Raw genomic sequence first — 21,173 nt, 5'->3', positions numbered from 1 at the left:
CCAGTTCAGCCTATATTCCGTCAGAATAAATTCCCAGATCCACGTCATTCTAAAGAACATAATAACTGTAAGATACAATATTTTTACGCTCCAGGAAGACATCCAGGCCTCTCTTGAACCCCTCGACTTTGTTTGCCATCACCACCTCCTGAGGCAAGGAATTCCAGATTCTCACTGCCCTAACAGTATAGAATCCTCTTCTATGTTGGTGGAAAAACCTTCTCTCCTCTAGATGCAGAGAAGGCCCCCTTGTGACCATCACATTCCTTGGTATAAACAGATCCTCGGAGAGATATTTGTATTGTCCGCTTATATACTTATACATGGTTATTATATCGCCTCTCAGTCATCTTTTTTCTAGACTAAATAATCCTTATTTTGCTAATTTCTCTGGGTATTGTAGCTCCCCATCCCCTTTTTTTAATTTTGTTGCCCTCCTTTGTGCTCGCTCTAGTTCCATTATATCCTTCCTGAGCACCGGTGCCCAAAACTGTACACAGTACTCCATGTGCGGTCTAACCAGGGATTTGTACAGAGGCAGTATAATGCTCTCATCATATGTATCCAGACCTCTTTTAATGCACCCCATGATCCTGTTTGCCTTGGCAGCCACTGCCTGGCTGCTCCAGGTAAGTTTATCATTAACTAGGACCCCAGATGCTACTCCAGGACAGACCTCTGATGCATGGCAGCTGACTCCCACAGGGGCAGGTAGATAGAATGGCCAAGGCTAGATGGACTTGACAAGTACAGTCAGGCACGACAGGAACACTGGGAGACAAAGCAGCTATACAGATTGGCAGGGCAGGAACAGATAGGTATGGGTGGTATACAGACTGGCACGGCTGGTTTGGCTGGTATACAGACTGGAACAGCTGATAGGCAGGCAGGTGCTGACGGGAATGGCAAGAATACAGGGACAAAAGGCAAATACGGGCATACAGGTACAGGGATAGGTACTGGAGACTTGACAACTAGCAAGTGTGTTGGGAACAGACTAATCTCATTGCTCACGTACCTCCCGTCAGGTGGAGGTGCCTTAAGTAATAATTGTCTCCCATTCATTGACTAAGGACACTTTAGGATGGCACGCACTGTCCTTTTACGAGGGCAGGAGCGCACGCCCTCTGCAGAGTGCCCGGGGATCTGTGAGCAGTGTGCAGACCCTTGGCAGCAGCAGGAGAAAGAGGGAGTGCAGGACGGGGCCGCGACAGGGAGTAAGTTGGCATTCCTGCCGGGGAGGGCAGAGACGTGCAGGCATGCTGTCACTACTGTACCCCTTTAAAAGTTAAGCAAGTTGATCTATTCCTCACAGTTTAATGTCCTCCTCGGCTCCAGTTTAGTATAATGTCCCCACTGAGTCTAAAGGCCCCCACAAACATTAGATGGAAAAGCTGATTCCAACATTGTAAGAGATCACTAGCAGATCCTCATCGATGTGGAAACACTTATTTATTGATCTAATGCATTAAAAATACAAAGAAAACCAAACTTATTGGTTACAAAATTAATCTCCTACCATATTGAATATGTATCTCCTAAGTGTCCTATAGTTAGATGCTCTGAAAAAAAACCCACTACAAAAACCAGTATGTAGTTTGATACTGGGAGTCAGGTGTTTCTCCCATACATATGCTGGTTAGATTGGGAAGATGACACATTCAGACGTCCATAATGAGGACTCATTTTAACATTAGACATGAAGACATATATGGTAGATCTGCACAATGGCTGTAGATGCATATTAGTAGGATTTTTTTCTTTAATAAAGACTATAGTTTGAGTACTGAACCATATACATTCCCTATAAAAACATGATTTTGTGGCATCTAATATAAAATCTTACCATAATATTGTCTTTTCATTTAGGCAGCTGTTACATGAGATGACTGAACGACTCCAGGAATGGGGGCCTGCACGATGCTTGGGTGATGTGTTTATCAAGTTTTCATCACGGCTCAAGACGTACACTAATTTTTTCAACAACTACACAGTAATCCTTAAAACTATTGACAAGGTACATGTTTCTACTATTCTTTCACTATATACAACCTGTTTAATATCATACCTACTGATCTCGACATACTGTAGATTCTACTTGTAATAGTCATGGCTTGCCAGACATTTCGTACCTGCTGCAGAGGAAATGTATTGTGATATATACCTCCTCACCTCGCCCCCTGTCTGTCCGTGTTCCTCAAGGCTCAGTCCTTGGACCCCTACTCTTCTCCATCTACACCTTCGGCCTGGGACAGCTCATAGAATCCCACGGCCTGCAGTACCACCTCTACGCCGATGACACACAGATCTACCTATCTGGACCTCACCTCCTTACTGACCAAAATCCCACAATGTCTATCTGCTATTTCAGCCTTCTTTTTTGCTCGCTTTCTCAAACTGAACATGGACAAAACAGAATTCATTATCTTTCCCCCATCTCACTCTGCCCCTCCACCAGACCTATCCATCAATATCAATGGCTGCTCTCTTTCCCCAGTCCCGCACGCTCGGTGCCTTGGGGTGATCCTCGACTCTGCCCTCTCTCTCAAACCCCATATCCAAGCCCTTGCCTCCTTCTGCCGCCTCAAACTCAAAAATATTTCCTGGATCCGCGCATTCCTCAACCATGAAACCACAAAACCAATAGTGCACGCCCTTATCTCCCGCCTCGACTACTGCAACCTCCTACTCTCTGGCCTCCCCTCCAGCACTCTGGCACCAATCCAGTATATCCTACACTCTGCTGCCCGACTAATCCACCTGTCTCCCTGCATTCCCCTGCCTCCCCCCTATGCGAGGCGCTTCACTGGCTTCCTATTGTCCAGAGGCTCCAGTTCAAAACCCTAACCATGACATACAAAGCCATCCACAACCTGTCTCCTCCATACATCTGTAACATGGTCTCCCAGTACTTACCCGCATGCAACCTTCGATCCTCTCAATATCTCCTTCTCTACTCCCCCCTCATCTCTTCTTCCCACAACCGCATACAAGACTTCTCCCGTACTTCATCCATACTCTGGAACTCTCTGCCGCAACACATCAGACTCTCACCAACAACGGAAACCTTCAAGAAGAACCTGAAGACCCACCTGTTCCGACAAGCCTACAGCCTGCAATGATCCTCGGTCTACTGAACCACCGCACAACCAGCTCTACCCTCTCCTAGTGTATCCTCACCCATCCCTGTAGACTGTGAGCCCACGCGGGCAGGGTCCTCTCTCCTTCTGTACTCGTGTGTCCCTTGTCTTGCACATGTTTATTATACTTGTCTATATTTCCCCTTTTCCCTGAAAAGTGCCATGGAATAAATGGCGCTATATAAATGTATAATAATAATAGTATGGTGGTATTGAGGAGTGGACATACTATTGGCACAACATGTGCAACCGCACAAGAGCCCAAAAGGTAAGGGAGCCCATCGCCACCTCCAAAGCCAGTGAAATTGTGTATCATGATGAACTATTGGACTACAAAGAGCCCATATATTGTTCTTGAACAGAGGTCATCTTCTATCTGTGTCTGTTCCTGGTGGTCTTCAGATTATTCGCCATTTCTTGAGAGTCACTATTTGGGGAGCAGTAGTGTACTATGACTCATAGAGTCTGTTCCAAATGAGGGACCCCTGTTATTTACAAACATAAGTCTTGATGAAGGACCCTCACAAGGATCGTTCTATATGGTGTATAGAAATATACCTGTAACTAAAACCATGTTTTTTCCTTCACTATAGTGCCGAGAAGCCATGCCAACATTCAGAGCTTTCTTAAAAAGGCATGATAAAACAGTCTTAACACAAATGATAAGGTCAGTAAATACCAGGAAAATAGGCATTATATACGTAATTTTGGGTCCCAGGAGTTAGGTTTAGGCACTGAAGTAAACTGGACATCATGCACATTTTTCACCTCCCTGAAATGTGACCTGTTGTCAGGCTTACAGAATGTGAGTGCATACATAATAATAACCTGTTCTGAATCTGTGTCTTGTATGCTATTCACTGACTACACACACAAGAGCAAATGTATCAATACTTTCCAATTTATGGCTGAAAACATACGGTAAGTAGTCTTAATATGTCCAAATTGTATCAGAGAAGTTCATGCTGTTTGGCACATCTTTACATTGGATAGCCTAAGTTTACAGCACATATTTCCTACACCGTGTCACATTTAGACCCCCCAGAGAAGTCTTGGTAAAAACCTGCAGAAGAAAAGCATTGTCCAAACCATGGTACAATTTAAAAAAAAAATGTTAAAAAGTGTCTATTAGTGATGAGCGAATATGCTCGGATAAGGTGTCATCCGAATATGCTTGTGTACAAAGAAAGTGTCTACAGCGTGCTTGAATAATATGTTGGCGTCCCCGCGCCAACATGTCTTGTGGCGGGTCGACAACCGCAACACATACAGAGATTGTGTAACAAACAGGAAATCCCTACATGTGCTGCATCATGACATGCAGGCGCGGGGACTCCAACATATTATTCGAGCATGTCAAAGACACTCGGTTAGCACCCGAGCATGGTCGCTTATCTGAGCACATTCGCCCATCACCAGTGTCTATATGTAGACTCTTCAATAATCGGTGAAAAATTATGCATTTTCAATGCAGTTTTTAATAGTAAAAAAAAGGTAGTCCACACCTATCTTGTGTGTAGGTCATCAATATCACATTAATGAGGGTGTGAATCTTGGCCCCACCAGTAATCAGCAGTTTACTCTGTCGCCTAATTGGGGGACACAGAACCTTGGGTGTTATGCTGCTGTCCACTAGGAGGCGACACTATGCATAATCTGAAAAAGATTAACTTTGGCTCCTCCTCTGCAGTATACACCCCTGGACGGCGTCAGCCTTCTCCAGTTTTTGCTTAGTGTCGCAAGGAGGTACACCTTTTTTCTTCCGTTTTTTTTTTTTCCTTTTTTTCAAAATACAGATGAAGAAAAGTGGGTCTCCAGCGAGACTCCCGGCATGGCTCCCTCCTCGGTCCCCTATTAGGGGTACCCGGTTGAGGTCAAGGTGGTTTTTTCCCCATGTCGCTCCCTCCCCAGTCCCTCGGGTCCTGGTTCGAGGTCGAGACCCCCCTCCTTCCCCAACCCCTTTAAGGGGTCTGGGTTGAGGTTGAGGCGAGGATGAAGACCCCCTGACGGTGGCAGACGCACCCTCCCTAATCCCCCGCAAGGGGTATTAGGTTGAGACGCCTCAGGTAGGGTCGGAGATCAGGCAGCATTTCGCAGCTTCCAGGGACCCCAGGCTGGCTGAGGGATCCTGTTGGGGCCGGGGGAGGGTGCGGACTGGATGGCACAGCAGAGACAGGGCTTTTCTGCGTCCCTGTCTCTGCAACAGCAGCGGCTCCATAGCGCTTCAGGGGCCCCCCATACAAAAACCGCTACCCCTGCTACCCCCACCGCTATCCAGTTGACCATTCTGGGGGGGTCTGGTACAAATCCGCCCCCCCGGACTACCGCGCCGCTCTGGAGCCCTCCTGGGCATCAGGCTTCTAATTTAGGCCGCGGCTTCGGCCTAGCTGAAGCCGCCGCCTTTTCCCCGCCCCCCGGCCCACCCCCCGGATGACCAAAATGACACGCTGGAGTGTCATAGAAGGGGCGGATTGAGGCAGAAAGGGCGCGTTTTTTACACAGCCGAGCGCGCCCTTTTCAGCTCTCCGCCCCCTCCTCCCTCTCCTCAGAGCCCCGGTGGCCATTTTTTCTGGATGAGATCCAGGAGAGGAGCATCATAGCGGTCTCCGGGGGGCACAGAACTGGGATCTGTCGGCGCTGGACCTAGGGGCACACCGGTGGGGTAAGCTCACAGCTGGGTTCTCATTACTCAGCTGTGAATCTATACTTCCTATAAGGCTTTTTGTGGGTTCCCTCTGCGTAGCCACCCCTGTACGATCCCTTATAGCCAGCCTCTGTGCACTATGCCGGGCTCAAGGAAGAGAACCAGGCAGGAATGTTTCTATGCATTCTGTACAGCCTGCAAAGCCACGCTCCCTAGTGGCAGCACGTATCCGCACTGCCGGGACTGCATCCAGAACTCTGGGTCAGAACCCCAGGGAGTCCCTACTGACGCTTCAGTGTCACAGGCCACGCCGGAATGGGCAACTCAGATGTCTCAGTCTATGTCACAGTCCATAGACAACCTAACTGCTACATTACTGCAAGCTCTGCAGAGTCGGGCCCCGGCTATGGACGGTACACAGCAAATGGACAGCTTGTCTCAGGAACATGCTGCTTCCGACTCTCACAGACGTAAGCGGACCCACAGGTCTCGATCACCTGAGTCGCACTATAGCACAAGGTCGTCCCCCTCTAGGGAGAGACAGCGTCATTCCAGGTCTCCTGGGCAGCCCCCTGCCACAGACAGACAGTGCAATTTACCACAGGGATCCCCCACCACAGAAGACCCCCGCCCCAGGTCGCCCTCCAGGGATCACCTTAGCGAGGCACAGGATTCGGAGGGCATCTGTGACTCCGACTCAGCTAATGAAACGGTCAGGTCCGTGGTACCTTCTCCCCCTAGCAATACAGCGCTAGTTGAGGACATAATTTCTGCCATTCATCGGGTGCTAAAAATTCCAGAGTCGCCCCCGGAAGTCCCAGAACATAGGATTTGCTTCGAAAGTGTTCAAAAACCACCTAAGGTCTTCCCTAATCACGATGAGTTTGAGAAAATACTTACCAAACAGTTTGCGCAGCCTGACAAAAAATTCGCTAATCGCAAATATTTGGAAGCGAAGTACCCCTTCCCACAGAAAGACACCAAACAATGGACAGATCCACCTGAAGTGGACCCTCCGGTTTCTAGGCTAGCAGCGCAGACTTTACTCTCTCTGCCGGATAGCTCAACCCTCAGGGACGCAGCAGACCGGCAAGTAGAACGCATGGCTCGTTCTATTTTCGAAGCGGCAGGCGCCTCTCTGGGCCCTGCGTTTGCTTCAGTTTGGGCAGCCAAGGCCATCCTGGCTTGGGCCAAAAAACTACAGGAGGGTCTTCAGGCTTCAAATCCTGAACTCTCGGACCAAGCGGTCCAGATGGCAGTGGTAGCAGACTACATGATTCATGCAGCCCTGGATTCCGCCAGAGGTGTAGCGGGAATAGCATCAAACGCCATCACGATCCGACGCATCCTCTGGCTGCGAGAATGGAAAGCGGATGCGGCCTCAAAGAAGTCCCTCACGCGACTTCCGTATTTTACTGGAAGACTTTTCGGCGAAATGTTGGACACCATGATAGCCAATGCCACTGGGGGTAAGAGTACCTCTCTCCCTCAACTAAAACCGAAACGCACGTTTAAACGAAGAAACCAGACGCGATTCCGATCCTTTCGGAATTCCTCGGGCTGGTCCGTTTCGCGCCCAGTGCAAAACCGCAACCGTTCTCCACGCAGAGACAACCCACGGACGCAGCAGCGACCGGACAGGGCTTGGCAGTCGAAAGCAGGCCAAGCGAAACCCAAGGGAGGAAAACCTCAGAACTTCACTTCATCATGACTCGAGACCTCCGGAAGACACCCCACCAGTAGGCGGCCGACTTTTACTCTTTCAGCAAGTCTGGCTGCCTATTACAGAAGACAGGTGGGTCAGGGAAATAGTGTCTTCCGGATACAAGATAGAGTTCACTTCCGTTCCACCGAACCGGTTCTTCCTTTCTGTTCCTCCAACACCACCAGAAAAGGCTCGTGTTTTCCACCAAGCGGTTTCCTCTCTCCTTCAATCAGGAGTTGTGGTGCCGGTTCCCGCGAACGAGAGATTCCGAGAATTCTACTCAAATTTGTTCGTAGTCCCCAAGAAAGGAGGCGGCGTCCGACCCATACTGGACCTAAAACAGCTCAACAATTACGTACGGGTCCGTCATTTCCGCATGGAGTCCCTCCGGTCCATCATTGCATCCATGGAGCAGGGAGAATACCTCGCCTCCATAGACATACAGGATGCGTATCTCCACATACCAATTGCTCCCGCCCACCAAAGGTTTCTCAGGTTCGCGGTCAACCAAAACCACTACCAGTTTGTCGCCCTTCCGTTCGGACTCGCCACGGCTCCAAGAACGTTCACCAAAGTCATGGCGGCCACCATGGACGTCCTGCACTCAAGAGGCATCCTAGTCGTCCCGTACCTGGACGACCTCCTCGTCAAGTCTCCCACTTTCAAAGACTGCGAGGTCAGTGTCTCAATCACTCTAGACACTCTGAGTCGCCTGGGATGGCTAGTCAACCTACAGAAATCGTCGACCATCCCAACTCGGACTCTAACATTCCTGGGAATGGTATTCGACACCGCCAGGGGCCTGGTGCTCCTTCCCAAGGACAAGACACTGGCCATCCGTCTGGGAGTTCGCACACTCCTTCGCAGTCCTCCTCGATCTCTCCGGTTTGCCATGAGAATCCTCGGCAGGATGGCAGCAGCAATAGAGGCAGTGCCATTTGCCCAGTTTCACCTCAGGGTCCTTCAACTAGCCATACTCAGATCTTGGGACAGGAATCCTCTCTCCCTCGACAGGGAGTTCAGGTTGACGTCATCAACCAGGAGGTCCCTGCATTGGTGGCTCAAACCAAACTCGCTTACACGAGGGAAGCCATTCCTCTCAGGACAATGGAAGATCCTGACTACCGATGCAAGCCTGACAGGCTGGGGGGCGGTGCACCTACATCACAGGGCACAGGGCAAGTGGTCACCGAGGGAAGTGACATTGCCTATCAATGTTCTGGAAATCAGGGCCATTCTCTTGGCACTGAGAGCATTTCATCACTTGCTTGCAGCCTCGCACATACGGATACAGTCGGACAATGCCACGGCTGTGGCATACGTGAACCACCAAGGCGGGACCCGCAGCGCCCAGGCGATGAGAGAAGTGGCTCATATCCTCCGCTGGGAGGAAGACACAAGGTCGGTACTTTCTGCGGTACACATTCCGGGTGTAGAAAACTGGGAAGCCGACTTCCTCAGCAGGCAAGCAATGGACTCGGGGGAGTGGTCTCTCCATCCCGAGATTTTTTACCAGATCTGTCAACGCTGGGGAACCCCGGATGTGGACCTAATGGCATCCCATCTCAATACCAAGGTTCCCAATTTCATGGCCAGGACACACGACCCGCGGTCGCTCGGAGCGGATGCCCTGATCCAGGACTGGTCCCAGTTCCGACTCCTGTACATTTTTCCACCCCTCCCCCTAATCGCCAGGGTCGTGAGGAAGATCAAGCAATAGGGAGTTCCGACCATCCTCATCGCGCCAGACTGGCCCAGACGTACTTGGTACGCCGACATCGTCCAACTTACGGCAGACGCCCCCTGGCGTCTACCCGACCGTCACGACCTTCTGTCTCAAGGTCCGTTCTTCCACCAGAATTCAGGGGCTCTCAATTTGACGGCATGGCCCTTGAAACCTGGATTCTAACCCAGGCAGGTTTTTCACCGGCAGTCATTGCAACTATGATCAAGGCAAGGAAGCCTGCCTCCGCCAAGCTCTATTATCGTACCTGGAGAGCTTTCTTTTCTTGGTGCGAATCTCATGGACAAGTCCCACTCCCTTATTCCCTCCCGAAGGTACTAGGTTTTCTTCAATCGGGCCTAGATGCCAAGCTATCCTTAAGTTCGCTTAAGAGTCAGGTGTCGGCGCTTTCAGTCCTTTTTCAAAAGCGCATTGCTATTAAACCGCAAGTAAGGACTTTCATCCAGGGAGTTTCCTGATTGGTTCCTCCCTACAAACGTCCGCTGGATACGTGGGACCTCAATCTGGTCCTGACAGCATTGCAAGCTCCACCCTTCGAACCTCTTAGAGGAGTTCCACTCTCCATTCTGTCTCAGAAAGTGGTTTTTCTAGTGGCGATCACCTCGTTACACAGAGTGTCGGAATTGTCAGCACTTTCCTGCAGACGGCCTTTCCTAGCCTTTCACCTGGACAAGGTGGTTCTCCGCACGGTACCATCCTTCCTTCCGAAGGATGTGTCCAACTTTCACCTTAATGAAGAGATTTCACTGCCTTCCCTTTGCCCGGTTCCGGTTCATAGAGTGGAGAAGGCTCTGCATACGCTTGACCTCGTCAGAGCATTGCGGATTTACGTGTTCAGGACTGCACCTTTCCGGAAATCTGATTCCCTCTTCATTCTTCTGGAAGGTAGTCGCAAGGGGTTGCCGGCTTCCAAGGCTACCCTTGCCAGGTGGATCAAGTCCACCATACATGAGGCCTACTGACTTAACAGTTCCCCTCTTCCGGCCGGTATCACGGCACACTCTACACGGGCAGTAGGGGCCTCCTGGGCCATTCGGTATCAGGCTTCGGCACAACAAGTGTGCAAGGCGGCCACTTGGACTAGCCTACACACGTTTACGAAACACTACAGTGTTCATACCCAGTCCTCAGCGGATGCGAGCCTGGGTAGACTGGTTCTGCAGGAGGCAGTACCCCAAGTCTAGGGGACTGTCAGCACAATATTCGTCCACTGCTTCCCACCCAGGGACTGCTTTGGGACATCCCAAGTTTCTGTGTCCCCCAATTAGGCGACAGAGTAAAGGAGATTTTTGTGTACTCACCGTAAAATCTCTTTCTCTTAGCCTTTAATTGGGGGACACAGCTCCCACCCTGTTGCCCTTACGGGCCGTTGTTTCCTGTTGAGTTCTCATATTGTTCTTTGAGCTCGTACATAGTAGCCTTCTTACAGGCATGGTTATGTTATTTGGTTACGTTCCTCCTTATGCTTTGGCACAAAACTGGAGAAGGCTGACGCCGTCCAGGGGTGTATACTGCAGAGGAGGAGCCAAAGTTAATCTTTTTCAGATTATGCATAGTGTCGCCTCCTAGTGGACAGCAGCATAACACCCAAGGTTCTGTGTCCCCCAATTAAAGGCTAAGAGAAAGAGATTTTACGGTGAGTACACAAAAATCTCCATTTTAGCTCTGGTGGTGACGGGAAGGACATAGTGTCCAGTGCAGAGAAGGGCAGCTCAGCTCCTAGTCATTATTCCTATTCCGCCTACAATATGAGCTGGGCTGCGCTTCTTGTCAATAGGGAAGGATCTGAAGACAGCGGATATTGATGACCTATTCTTCGGACAGTTTGCCATATAATAAGTCAGCACCTCCCCTTTAACCTGTGCAATTTCAGCCCATATAAGGTGAAAATGTAAAGCGTAAACGTCGTTTTAATTTTTATTTCATAAATCAAGTATAGTATAGCTATATAGTATAGTATTGCTCAAGCTATAAGGCTGCCACATGATCATGTGCAGAAAATAATACAATAATCTACCATCCAAAAAATTCAACAAATTGGAAATACCTGGTTTTATATATTACAAATATTACAGGCAATACATTTCCTTTACACGACGTCAGATCAGAAATATCTCTTCCAATAACTTGTCCATTTCTAGTTTACAGGAGCTGTTTCTTTTTCCGTCCACCCGCTTTGAAGAATACGTGAATCTCTTGTACGCTCTCCGCCTACATACTCCTCCAGAACATTCAGATCGTGAGGACCTAAATGCTGTGATACTGCAGCTGAAGCGATACAAGGATTACATCGGACAGGTCGGCATGAGTATGTTACTATGAAAAGACTGACATGACAACAGATAGTTATTATTTTTTTACTTTTATATTACATTCCTAATATTTATTGACATCTAATTTTTGATTTCCACATTAACATTGCGGGTAAGACCAGATGGAGCGGCCAGGTCACGGCCCGATGCAGGCACAACATGGCCACAAACTCCAGCAGCAATCATGCGGTGCGATCTGGTGATTGTTTACTGATCAATGCAGCGGCACATAATTGCTGCTGGAGTTTGTAGCCGCGATCCGGCCGCTCCTTCTGGACTTATCCTGATTCTTTTTATTTACTAGCTGAAGGCAAGTCTGGAGAAGGACACAGAGCTGACCAACGTACAGAAGACGATTCAGGGATGCCCAGTAAGTAGCAGCAAAGCAGCCATTCATTCCCAATCACTGTGCCATCTGACTTGTTTGCAATGTAAATCTTTGTAGGCACAGAGCTAATTTTGTAACTGTTTTTAAACTTTTATTGTTTTTTTTAAAGAGTAATTAACAATACAACCTAATTTTGCATGTATAAAATGAAATACATCAGGAGGAACAATTTGTAGAGATTTCTACAATACAGTAAATACCTGACACTGATACATGGATATTACACATGCATGTCAGCACAAGAGCACAAAGGTAAAAGAAGGAAAATACCATAATATTATATCCGATATGGTAACCAGCATTATGTTATGTGATAGCATGGTGAGGCTTAACTTTCTAAGGCTGGTTTCACATTTGCGTTTTTTAGCGCTGGAAAAAAACGCACACCTGCGCATGCGTTTTTTCCCCTATATTTAACATGGGTGCGCATACCTGCGCACTGGTCAGCGCATGTATGCGATTTTCATGCGCTGCGTTTTTTTGGGGTGTGCGATTGGATTTTCCAGACGCAGCATGTTGCATTTTTTGGCCCTGCAAAAAAGCGCATGCGCACATATGCGCACGTTTTGCGCTAAAAATGGCCATTATAGCCTATGGATGCGCATATGTGCGCACTGGCATGCTCATGTATGCGTTTTTTTGCATATGCGTTTTTTTTTTTAAACCATGGAATTTAGGGGTTTGGGTTAGAGTTAGGGTTAGTTAAGGGGGTTTAGGGTTAGGGTTATGGTCAGGGTCAGGGTTAGGGTTAGGGTTAGGGTCAGGGTTAAGTATGGTTTTGTTAAGGATTAGGGTCATGGTTAGGGTCAGGATTAGGGTTAAGTATGGTTTTGTTAAGGGTTAGGGTCAGGGTTAGGGTTAGGGTTAGGGTCAGGGTTAGGGTTAGGGTTAGGGTCAGGGTTAGGGTCAGGATTAGGGTTAAGTATGGTTTTGTTAAGGATTAGGGTCAGGGTTAGGGTCAGGATTAGGGTTAAGTATGGTTTTGTTAAGGGTTAGGGTCAGGGTTAGGGTTAGGGTCAGGGTTAGGGTTAGGGTTAGGGTCAGGGTTAGGGTCAGGATTAGGGTTAAGTATGGTTTTGTTAAGGATTAGGGTCAGGGTTAGGGTCAGGATTAGGGTTAAGTATGGTTTTGGTTAGGGTCAGGGTTAGGGTTAGGGTTAGGGTCAGGGTTAGGGTCAGGATTAGGGTTAGGGTTAGGGTCAGGGTTAGGGTTAAGTATGGTTTTGTTAAGGGTTAGGGTCAGGGTTAGGGTCAGGGTTAGGGTTAGGGTTAGGGTCAGGGTTAGGGTTAGGGTTAGGGTTAGTTAGGGTTTAGGGTTTGGGTTAGGGTTAAGTATGATTTGGTTAAGGGTTAGGGTCAGGGTTAGGGTTAGGGTCAGGGTTAGGGTTAGGGTCAGGGTTAGGGTTAGTAAAGTCATGGTTTGGGTAGTGTGAGGGGCCACCTAAAAATGTTGGAAAAAAACGCAAACGCGGTAAAAACGCGCTAAAAACGCATACAAACGCATAAAAACGCTGCGTTTTTTTCATGCATGCTCATAAAAATGCTTGAAAAAAACGCAGCAGTTGTATGCTTATGTATGCGTTTTTTCAATGCGTTTTTTTGCGGGAAAAACGCGCTGCAAAAAAAAGCAAGTGTGAAACTAGCCTAAGGCCTCCTTCACACATCACTGTCTCTAGTGATAGTTTCCATCCGTACTTGGAGACCTTTACATAGGTAGACCAATTCAGATCAATGGGTCTCTGCACATGTCAAGGGGGTTCCCACGGACCATGTGTTCGTGGACAAAACACACTGACTTGTCTGTTTTTAACCAGCAGCACAGACCGCAAAACATCCCGCACACGTGCAGACGGATGACACACAGATGACATCCATACGTCACCAGTGTGACACATACCGTCTAAGAATCAGTGGTACTGTTTGTGCTGTTCCCCGGCGCCGGATTCTGATCCTACTCTCATCATTGTCGCCCTGTGATCAGCAAGACCAGGTGAGTCTGATGACAGTTCTAGTCAGCAGCTGCCATCTGTGTCTAGTGCTAACTACAAGGGTCATCATGGTTGCCCAGTCCTCCTGCGATCAGCGAGACCAGGCGAGTGTGATGACCGTTCTAGTCAGCAGCTGCCATCGGTGTCTAGTGCTAACTACAAGGGTCATCATGGTTGCCCAGTCCTCCTGCGATCAGCGAGACCAGGCGAGTGTGATGACAGTTCTAGTCAGCAGCTGCCATCGGTGTCTAGTGCTAACTAAAAGGGTCATCATGGTTGCCCAGTCCTCCTGCGATCAGCGAGACCAGGCGAGTGTGATGACAGTTCTAGTCAGCAGCTGCCATCTGTGTCTAGTGCTAACTACAAGGGTCATCATGGTTGCTCAGTCCTCCTGCGATCAGCGAGACCAGGCGAGTGTGATGACAGTTCTAGTCAGCAGCTGCCATCTGTGTCTAGTGCTAACGACAAGGGTCATCATGGTTGCCCAGTCCTCCTGCGATCAGCGAGACCAGGCGAGTGTAATGACAGTTCTAGTCAGCAGCTGCCATCGGTGTCTAGTGCTAACTACAAGGGTCATCATGGTTGCCCAGTCCTCCTGCAATCAGCGAGACCAGGCGAGTGTGATGACAGTTCTAGTCAGCAGCTGCCATCTGTGTCTAGTGCTAACTACAAGGGTCATCATGGTTGCCCAGTCCTCCTGCGATCAGCGAGACCAGGCAAGTGTGATGACAATTGTAGTCAGCGGCCGCTGTCTTGAGACAAGTCAATGAAAGTTCCTCTCATAGAAGAGAATAGTTAACAAAGAATTCCTAAAGTATCTCTTATAGGACCAGATAGGACCTGGGGGAAGTAAGATATTAATGGAGAACCCCAGACTTTATCAAAATTAGCTGTGCATTGCCTATGTTTATATACAAAGTATTCATATGCCATTGCCACTATAACATTCACCATGTTCAGTCATGTGTATTTTTTAGGTGGACGTGTGACTATCCATTGTATGGCTATGGTCTTCCTTGCCATAAATAATTCACAAAGGTTTGAACATAGTGAGGACACATTTCTTCATCCAAAATACCAAAAAAAGGCATAACAATGAGATCAGCATTTCAATGATCACATAGATAATTCCCCCCAGAAAGACTGAATAGCTTACAGTCCCAAATCAGATTCCAGAAATCTGCTTATAGAGTGCCATACTTTGGGCCGAGAGGATCTGTCAAACTACTCATTTTAACATACATACTAACATAGTTTTGAAGGCTGATGGAAGACCTTCTGTCCATCTAGTTCAGCCTATTTTTAGTGCAGCTGTTCTGCATTGTTGATCCTTATTTTGTGTATCATTGGAAGAGTTAAATAGCTTTTTGATGGCTGATATATAACTGCATTAGCTTATCATTCACTATTGATGAAACATAAAAATGAGATTCCAAGAGATCTGGAATCTGATCCTCTGTTACAGGGAATCTGTCAGTAGGATTATCCCTCCTAAGCCGTCCATATGGGCATGCAGGTCATAGAAAGTGGAATAAAATTATACCTTGATATCTGCGATCTGATGCCTTTCTCCAGAAATATCCATGTTTTCTTATATGTAAAGGAGATAATAAGATCTATAGTCAGGACACTGATCTGCGTGACAATCTTCTTTCAGAGCTTATTTTAAATGAAAGTGGCATTACCAATGTAAGACATGTAATGGCTGACACTTTGCTCTCACAATCACACACTGTTCTGCATTGAGAATTAACACAGTACAGCCAACCTGACACAGTACAGCTGAGCTGAGACACTAAAGCAGAAGTGAACTTTGTTTAATTGCAAACACATTTGCAGCAGCAGCTGTCCTCTCATAGTGATGTCAGATCTGCTGCAGACCTGTGTCTGATTATAATCAACCCAGTACAGCAAAATTGAACCTTGTCTAATTACAAACACAGCAAGCACATTTGCAGTTGTCCTGTCACAGTGCTATGAGCTCTGATGTACTGCCCTTCCCCTACAATGGCTGCCTGCGAAATGAAAGCTGATGAACTAGGAGAGGACATAATCACACACAGCTCTGCTGTACTATGTTAGCTCGGCAATACTGTGTTAGCTCTGCCGTACTGTGATAGTTCTATTCTACTGTGTTAGCTCTGTTTTACTGTATTATCTCTGTTGTACTGATCTCACTGCAGATCTGTGTGTTTATAAGATCAGTGTCAGTCATTACATGTCTCACACTGGTAACTCCTCTTTTAATTTCAAAGATTCTCTTGAAGCAGATTCTCATTCAGATCAGTGTCTGGACCATAGATCTTAACAGCTACTTTACATATAAGAAAAATTAGAATTTCTCTGGAATAAGACATCTGATTGCAGATACAAAGTACTATTTTATTCAGCTTCCTATGACCTACATCCCCATATAGTTGATACTGCTGACAAATTACCTTGTAAGATGGGATTTTTGCTCTCCATTTATCTATAACGGGAAATTAATCATTGGTTGATGTAGAAAAATAACCTGGAAACTAGACTACGCGAGATGTGATAATACTAATAAAGGGGATTAGTGAAAAAGAAGTACGAGGCTCTGGAAATTGTGCATTAAAAATATGAAAAATTTTAAGGCATCTAGAAAAAATGTGTATTGGCCAATTGAAAATGAATTTGAAGTTACCCAAAAGAACCCTGATTCCATCAAATAACTTACTGTTTTTATCCCATTATTCTCGCACTACAGGAAGTCTTGAAATATTGCAATTTGGTTAAGGCCTACATGCCTCCATAACAGAGTTTCCAGAGGGGTACCCAACCATCTAAATATTTTCTTGGTTTCCACTCAGACCTTCTAGGCTACCCTGTTTATAGGGCAATCTGGCTTCACACTACCAGGGAATTTTGGCACAGGTTGTAAGTGCTCTATAGTTAAGCAGTCTACAATGTAGCATTCAGGGGTCTTAAGAGCACCAGAACCCACTATTAGCCATGGACCCAGGTGTTTAAGCTGCCCAATTAATGTAGATAATATAAGAACATATTAGGCACGGCCATAGCAGCAACAATCCTAGGGTGCTGCAGCATAGAAAATTGTAATTTTGATCTAGAAGGACCCCATATAAAGGATATAAACATGGAATCTAAAGAAGGAAAGAAGGAATGCGAGACTGGTGTGAAGATAAGCTGTAATATGTACAAACACATTGGCTGTATAGTAATGTTAATAAGACTTATTCTACCGGCCACTGAGATTGGTAATGAGTTCCATAGCTTAAATTTATTCTTAACAGAAGAGAGAGGTGGTAAAACATTAAGCGATATCATAGCAGGTGTGCTACATGTGGCTATGATGCCTAGGTGCTTAAATTCGAAGACTACCCTTAAACCATATATAGTAGAGTTAAGCAAACCAGATCTAGATGGGTACATCAAAACGGATTTAGCTGAGTTAATCAGAAGATCTGACTATGATCCAAAGGTATCTATCAACTCTATAGTTTTTTTTTTAATAGATATACCAGGATTATAGGAGGTCATCCACATACAATGCTGGACGATCTTCACCAGATTCATGGGCCACTCATTTTTAGATCACATCTGATCACAGTATAAGAGCAAAAGTTTCAATCGCTAAGGCAAACAATATGGGTGACAAGGGGACAACCCAGACGGGTGCCCCTGTGTAGTGTAAAGGATGAAGACAAGGAGCCATTTTATTCAAATGCAGTCCTGGCACGTCTATATAAAACCAAGTTCACATATCCAGTAATCAACCATAGCCATGGATCCAGCAGCAATCCAGTGACAAAAGATTGGGCAGACACAACTTTTTTGTTTACCTGGAAAAAAAATATTTCAACTGGATCTGTTTTGCTAACATTGAAGTCTATGGAAAACAGATCTTAAATAGCCATTCGTTGTTCTTCCTGTTTCCTGACCTCAGGAAGAAAGATCAGAGAAAGAAAACTGGAAGTGATCTCTGGAAAATACATCCGGGAGGGGGAGGCTACAAGTACTATCAGGAAGAGAGTCAAAGAGCCGAAACTGAAAGGGATATCATGAACAGAGCTCAAGAGGAGAAACTGCAAGTAACCTAGGAAGAGAGAACAGAGAGGGGAAGCTATGGGTGACCTCAGGTGGAAGCCAGAGAGAATCATCTGCAAGTGACATCAGGAAAAGAGATTTAGAGAGGGGCAGCTGCATGTAATCTCTGGAAGAGAGATCAGAGAGTGGAAGCTGCAAGTAAAATCAGGAAGAGAGATCAGAGAGTGGAACCTACAAGTAACATCAGGAAGAGAGATCATAGGGAGGAACCTGCAAGTAACATCAGGAAGAGAGATAAGAGAGTGGAACCTACAAGTAACATCAGGAAGAGAGATCAGAGAGTCGATGCTGCAAGTAAAATCAGTAAGAGAGATCAGAGAGTGGAAGCTGCATGTAAAATCAGGAAGAGAGATCAGAGAGAGGAACCTACAAGTAACATCAGAAAGAGAGAGAGAAGAACCTGCAAGTAACATCAGGAAGAAAGATGAGAGAGAGGAACCTACATGTAAAATCAGGAAGAGAGAGAGAGGAACCTGCAAGTAACACCAGGAAGAGAGATCAGAGAGGGGCAGCTGCAAGTGACATCAGGACGAGATGGGGATTTACTAGTAACATCAGGAAGAGAGATCAGAGAAAGGAACCTGCAAGTAAATTTAGGAAGAGAGATCAGAGAGAGGAACCTGCAAGTAACATCAGAAAGAGAGATCAGAGAGAGGAACCTGCAAGTAAATTTAGGAAGAGAGATCAGAGAGTGGAAGCTGCAAGTAACATCAGGAAGAGAGATCAAGAGTGGAACCTACAAGTAACATCAGGAAGAGAGATCAGAGAGTGGAAGCTGCAAGTAAAATCAGGAAGAGAGATCAGAGAGTGGAAGCTGCAAGTAAAATCAGGAAGAGAGATCAGAGAGTGGAAGCTGCAAGTAAAATCAGGAAGAAATATCAGAGAGTTGAATCTGCAAGTAACATCAGGAAGAGAGATCAGAGAGTGGAAGCTGCAAGTAAAATCAGGAAGAGAGATCAGAGAGTGGAACCTGCAAGTAACATCTGGAAGAGAGATCAGAGAGTGGAAGCTGCAAGTAAAATCAGGAAGAGAGATCAGAGAGTGGAAGCTGCAAGTAAAATCAGGAAGAGAGATCAGAGAGTGGAAGCTGCAAGTAAAATCAGGAAGAGAGATCAGAGAGTGGAACCTACAAGTAACATCAGGAAGAGAGATCAGAGAGTGTAACCTACAAGTAACATCAGGAAGAGAGAGGAACCTGCAAGTAACATCAGGAAGAGAGATAAGAGAGTGGAACCTACAAGTAACATCAGGAAGAGAGATCAGAGAGTGGAAGCTGCAAGTAAAATCAGGAAGAGAGATCAGAGAGTGGAAGCTGCAATTAAAATCAGGAAGAGAGATCAGAGAGAGGAACCTCCAAGTAACATCAGGAAGAGAGAGAGAGGAACCTGCAAGTAACATCAGGAAGAGAGATGAGAGAGAGGAACCTACAAGTAACATCAGGAAGAGAGAGAGAGGAACCTGCAAGTAACACCAGGAAGAGAGATCAGAGAGAGGCAGCTGCAAGCGACATCAGGACGAGATGGGAATTTACTAGTAACTTCAGGAATAGATATCAGAGAGAGGAACCTGCAAGTAACATCAGGAAGAGAGATCAGAGAAAGGAACCTGCAAGTAAATTTAGGAAGAGAGATCAGAGAGTGGAAGCTGCAAGTAACATCAGGAAGAGAGGTCAGAGAGTGGAAGCTGCAAGTAACATCAGGAAGAGAGATCAGAGTGTGGAACCTACAAGTAACATCAGGAAGAGAGATCAGAGAGTAGAAGCTGCAAGTAACATCAGGAAGAGAGATCAGAGAGTGGAAGCTGCAAGTAAAATCAGGAAGAGAGATCAGAGAGTGGAACCTGCAAGTAACATCTGGAAGAGAGATCAGAGAGTGGAAGCTGCAAGTAAAATCAGGAAGAGAGATCAGAGAGTGGAACCTACAAGTAACATCAGGAAGAGAGAGAGAGGAACCTGCAAGTAACATCAGGAAGAGAGATAAGAGAGAGGAACCTACATGTAACATCAGGAAGAGAGATCAGAGAGTGGAAGCTGCAAGTAACATCAGGAAGAGAGATCAGAGAGTGGAAGCTGCAAGTAAAATCAGGAAGAGAGATCAGAGAGTGGAACCTGCAAGTAACATCTGGAAGAGAGATCAGAGAGTGGAAGCTGCAAGTAAAATCAGGAAGAGAGATCAGAGAGTGGAACCTACAAGTAACATCAGGAAGAGAGAGAGAGGAACCTGCAAGTAACATCAGGAAGAGAGATAAGAGAGAGGAACCTACATGTAACATCAGGAAGAGAGATCAGAGAGTGGAAGCTGCAAGTAACATCAGGAAGAGAGATCAGAGAGTGGAAGCTGCAAGTAAAATCAGGAAGAGAGATCAGAGAGTGTAACCTACAAGTAACATCAGGAAGAGAGATCAGAGGGAGGAACCTGCAAGTAACATCAGGAAGAGAGAGAGAGGAACCTGCAAGTAACATCAGGAAGAGAGATGAGAGAGAGAGGAACCTGCAAGTAACACCAGGAAGAGAGATCAGAGAGGGGTAGCTGCAAGTGACATCAGGAAGAGATGGGAATTTACTAGTAACAGGAAGAGATATCAGAGAAAGGAACCTGCAAGTAACATCAGGAAGAGAGATCAGAGAAAGGAACCTGCAAGTAACATCAGGAAGAGAGATCAGAGAGAGGAACCTGCAAATAGCATCAGGAAGAGAGATCAGAGAGTGGAACCTACAAGTAACATCAGGAAGAGAGAGGAACCTGCAAGTAACATCAGGAAGAGAGATCAGAGAGAGGAACCTGCAAGTAACATCAGGAAGAGAGAGAGAGGAACCTGCAAGTAACACCAGGAAGAGAGGTTAGAGAGCAGAAGCTGCAAGTAACATCAGGAACAGAGGGTGAAAGCTCCAAGTGGCATCTAGGAAGAGAGATTAAAGCCTTTCATGGAAATATCTCCTTAAGTTAAATTAGCAGCAGAGCATGATATTCAATATCTCAATTATTCTGAGAAGCGCTGCAGCCATCTTGAATAATAGAAAAGGAGAACACGGAATTGTTAATACAAAGCTTCAAAAGAGGGTATTCAATAAATTCCTCAACCACAATTAAAGGGAACCTGAGAGCACCATCACATAGGGGAAGAGATGCTAATTCCAGAGATGTGTCACTTATTGGGCTGCT

General features: G+C 46.5%; 1 protein-coding gene across 1 annotated transcript in view; it reads left to right on the top strand.

Moving 5' to 3' along the window:
- The window catches only part of ECT2L (epithelial cell transforming 2 like), a 111,835-nt gene that overhangs the window by 80,509 nt on the left and 10,153 nt on the right, over positions 1 to 21,173 (top strand). The window contains exons 16-19 of the mRNA XM_073575716.1: positions 1,870 to 2,017; positions 3,734 to 3,807; positions 11,375 to 11,531; positions 11,850 to 11,915. Of these exons, the coding sequence (XP_073431817.1) occupies positions 1,870 to 2,017; positions 3,734 to 3,807; positions 11,375 to 11,531; positions 11,850 to 11,915 (445 nt within the window). The remainder of the gene's footprint in view (positions 1 to 1,869; positions 2,018 to 3,733; positions 3,808 to 11,374; positions 11,532 to 11,849; positions 11,916 to 21,173) is intronic.

Source organism: Dendrobates tinctorius, unplaced genomic scaffold (assembly GCF_039654945.1).
Source record: "Dendrobates tinctorius isolate UK_male_01 unplaced genomic scaffold, ASM3965494v1 ptg000046l, whole genome shotgun sequence".
NCBI classification, from domain to species: domain Eukaryota; kingdom Metazoa; phylum Chordata; class Amphibia; order Anura; family Dendrobatidae; genus Dendrobates; species Dendrobates tinctorius.
This window is presented reverse-complemented; position numbering and strand designations above follow the sequence as displayed.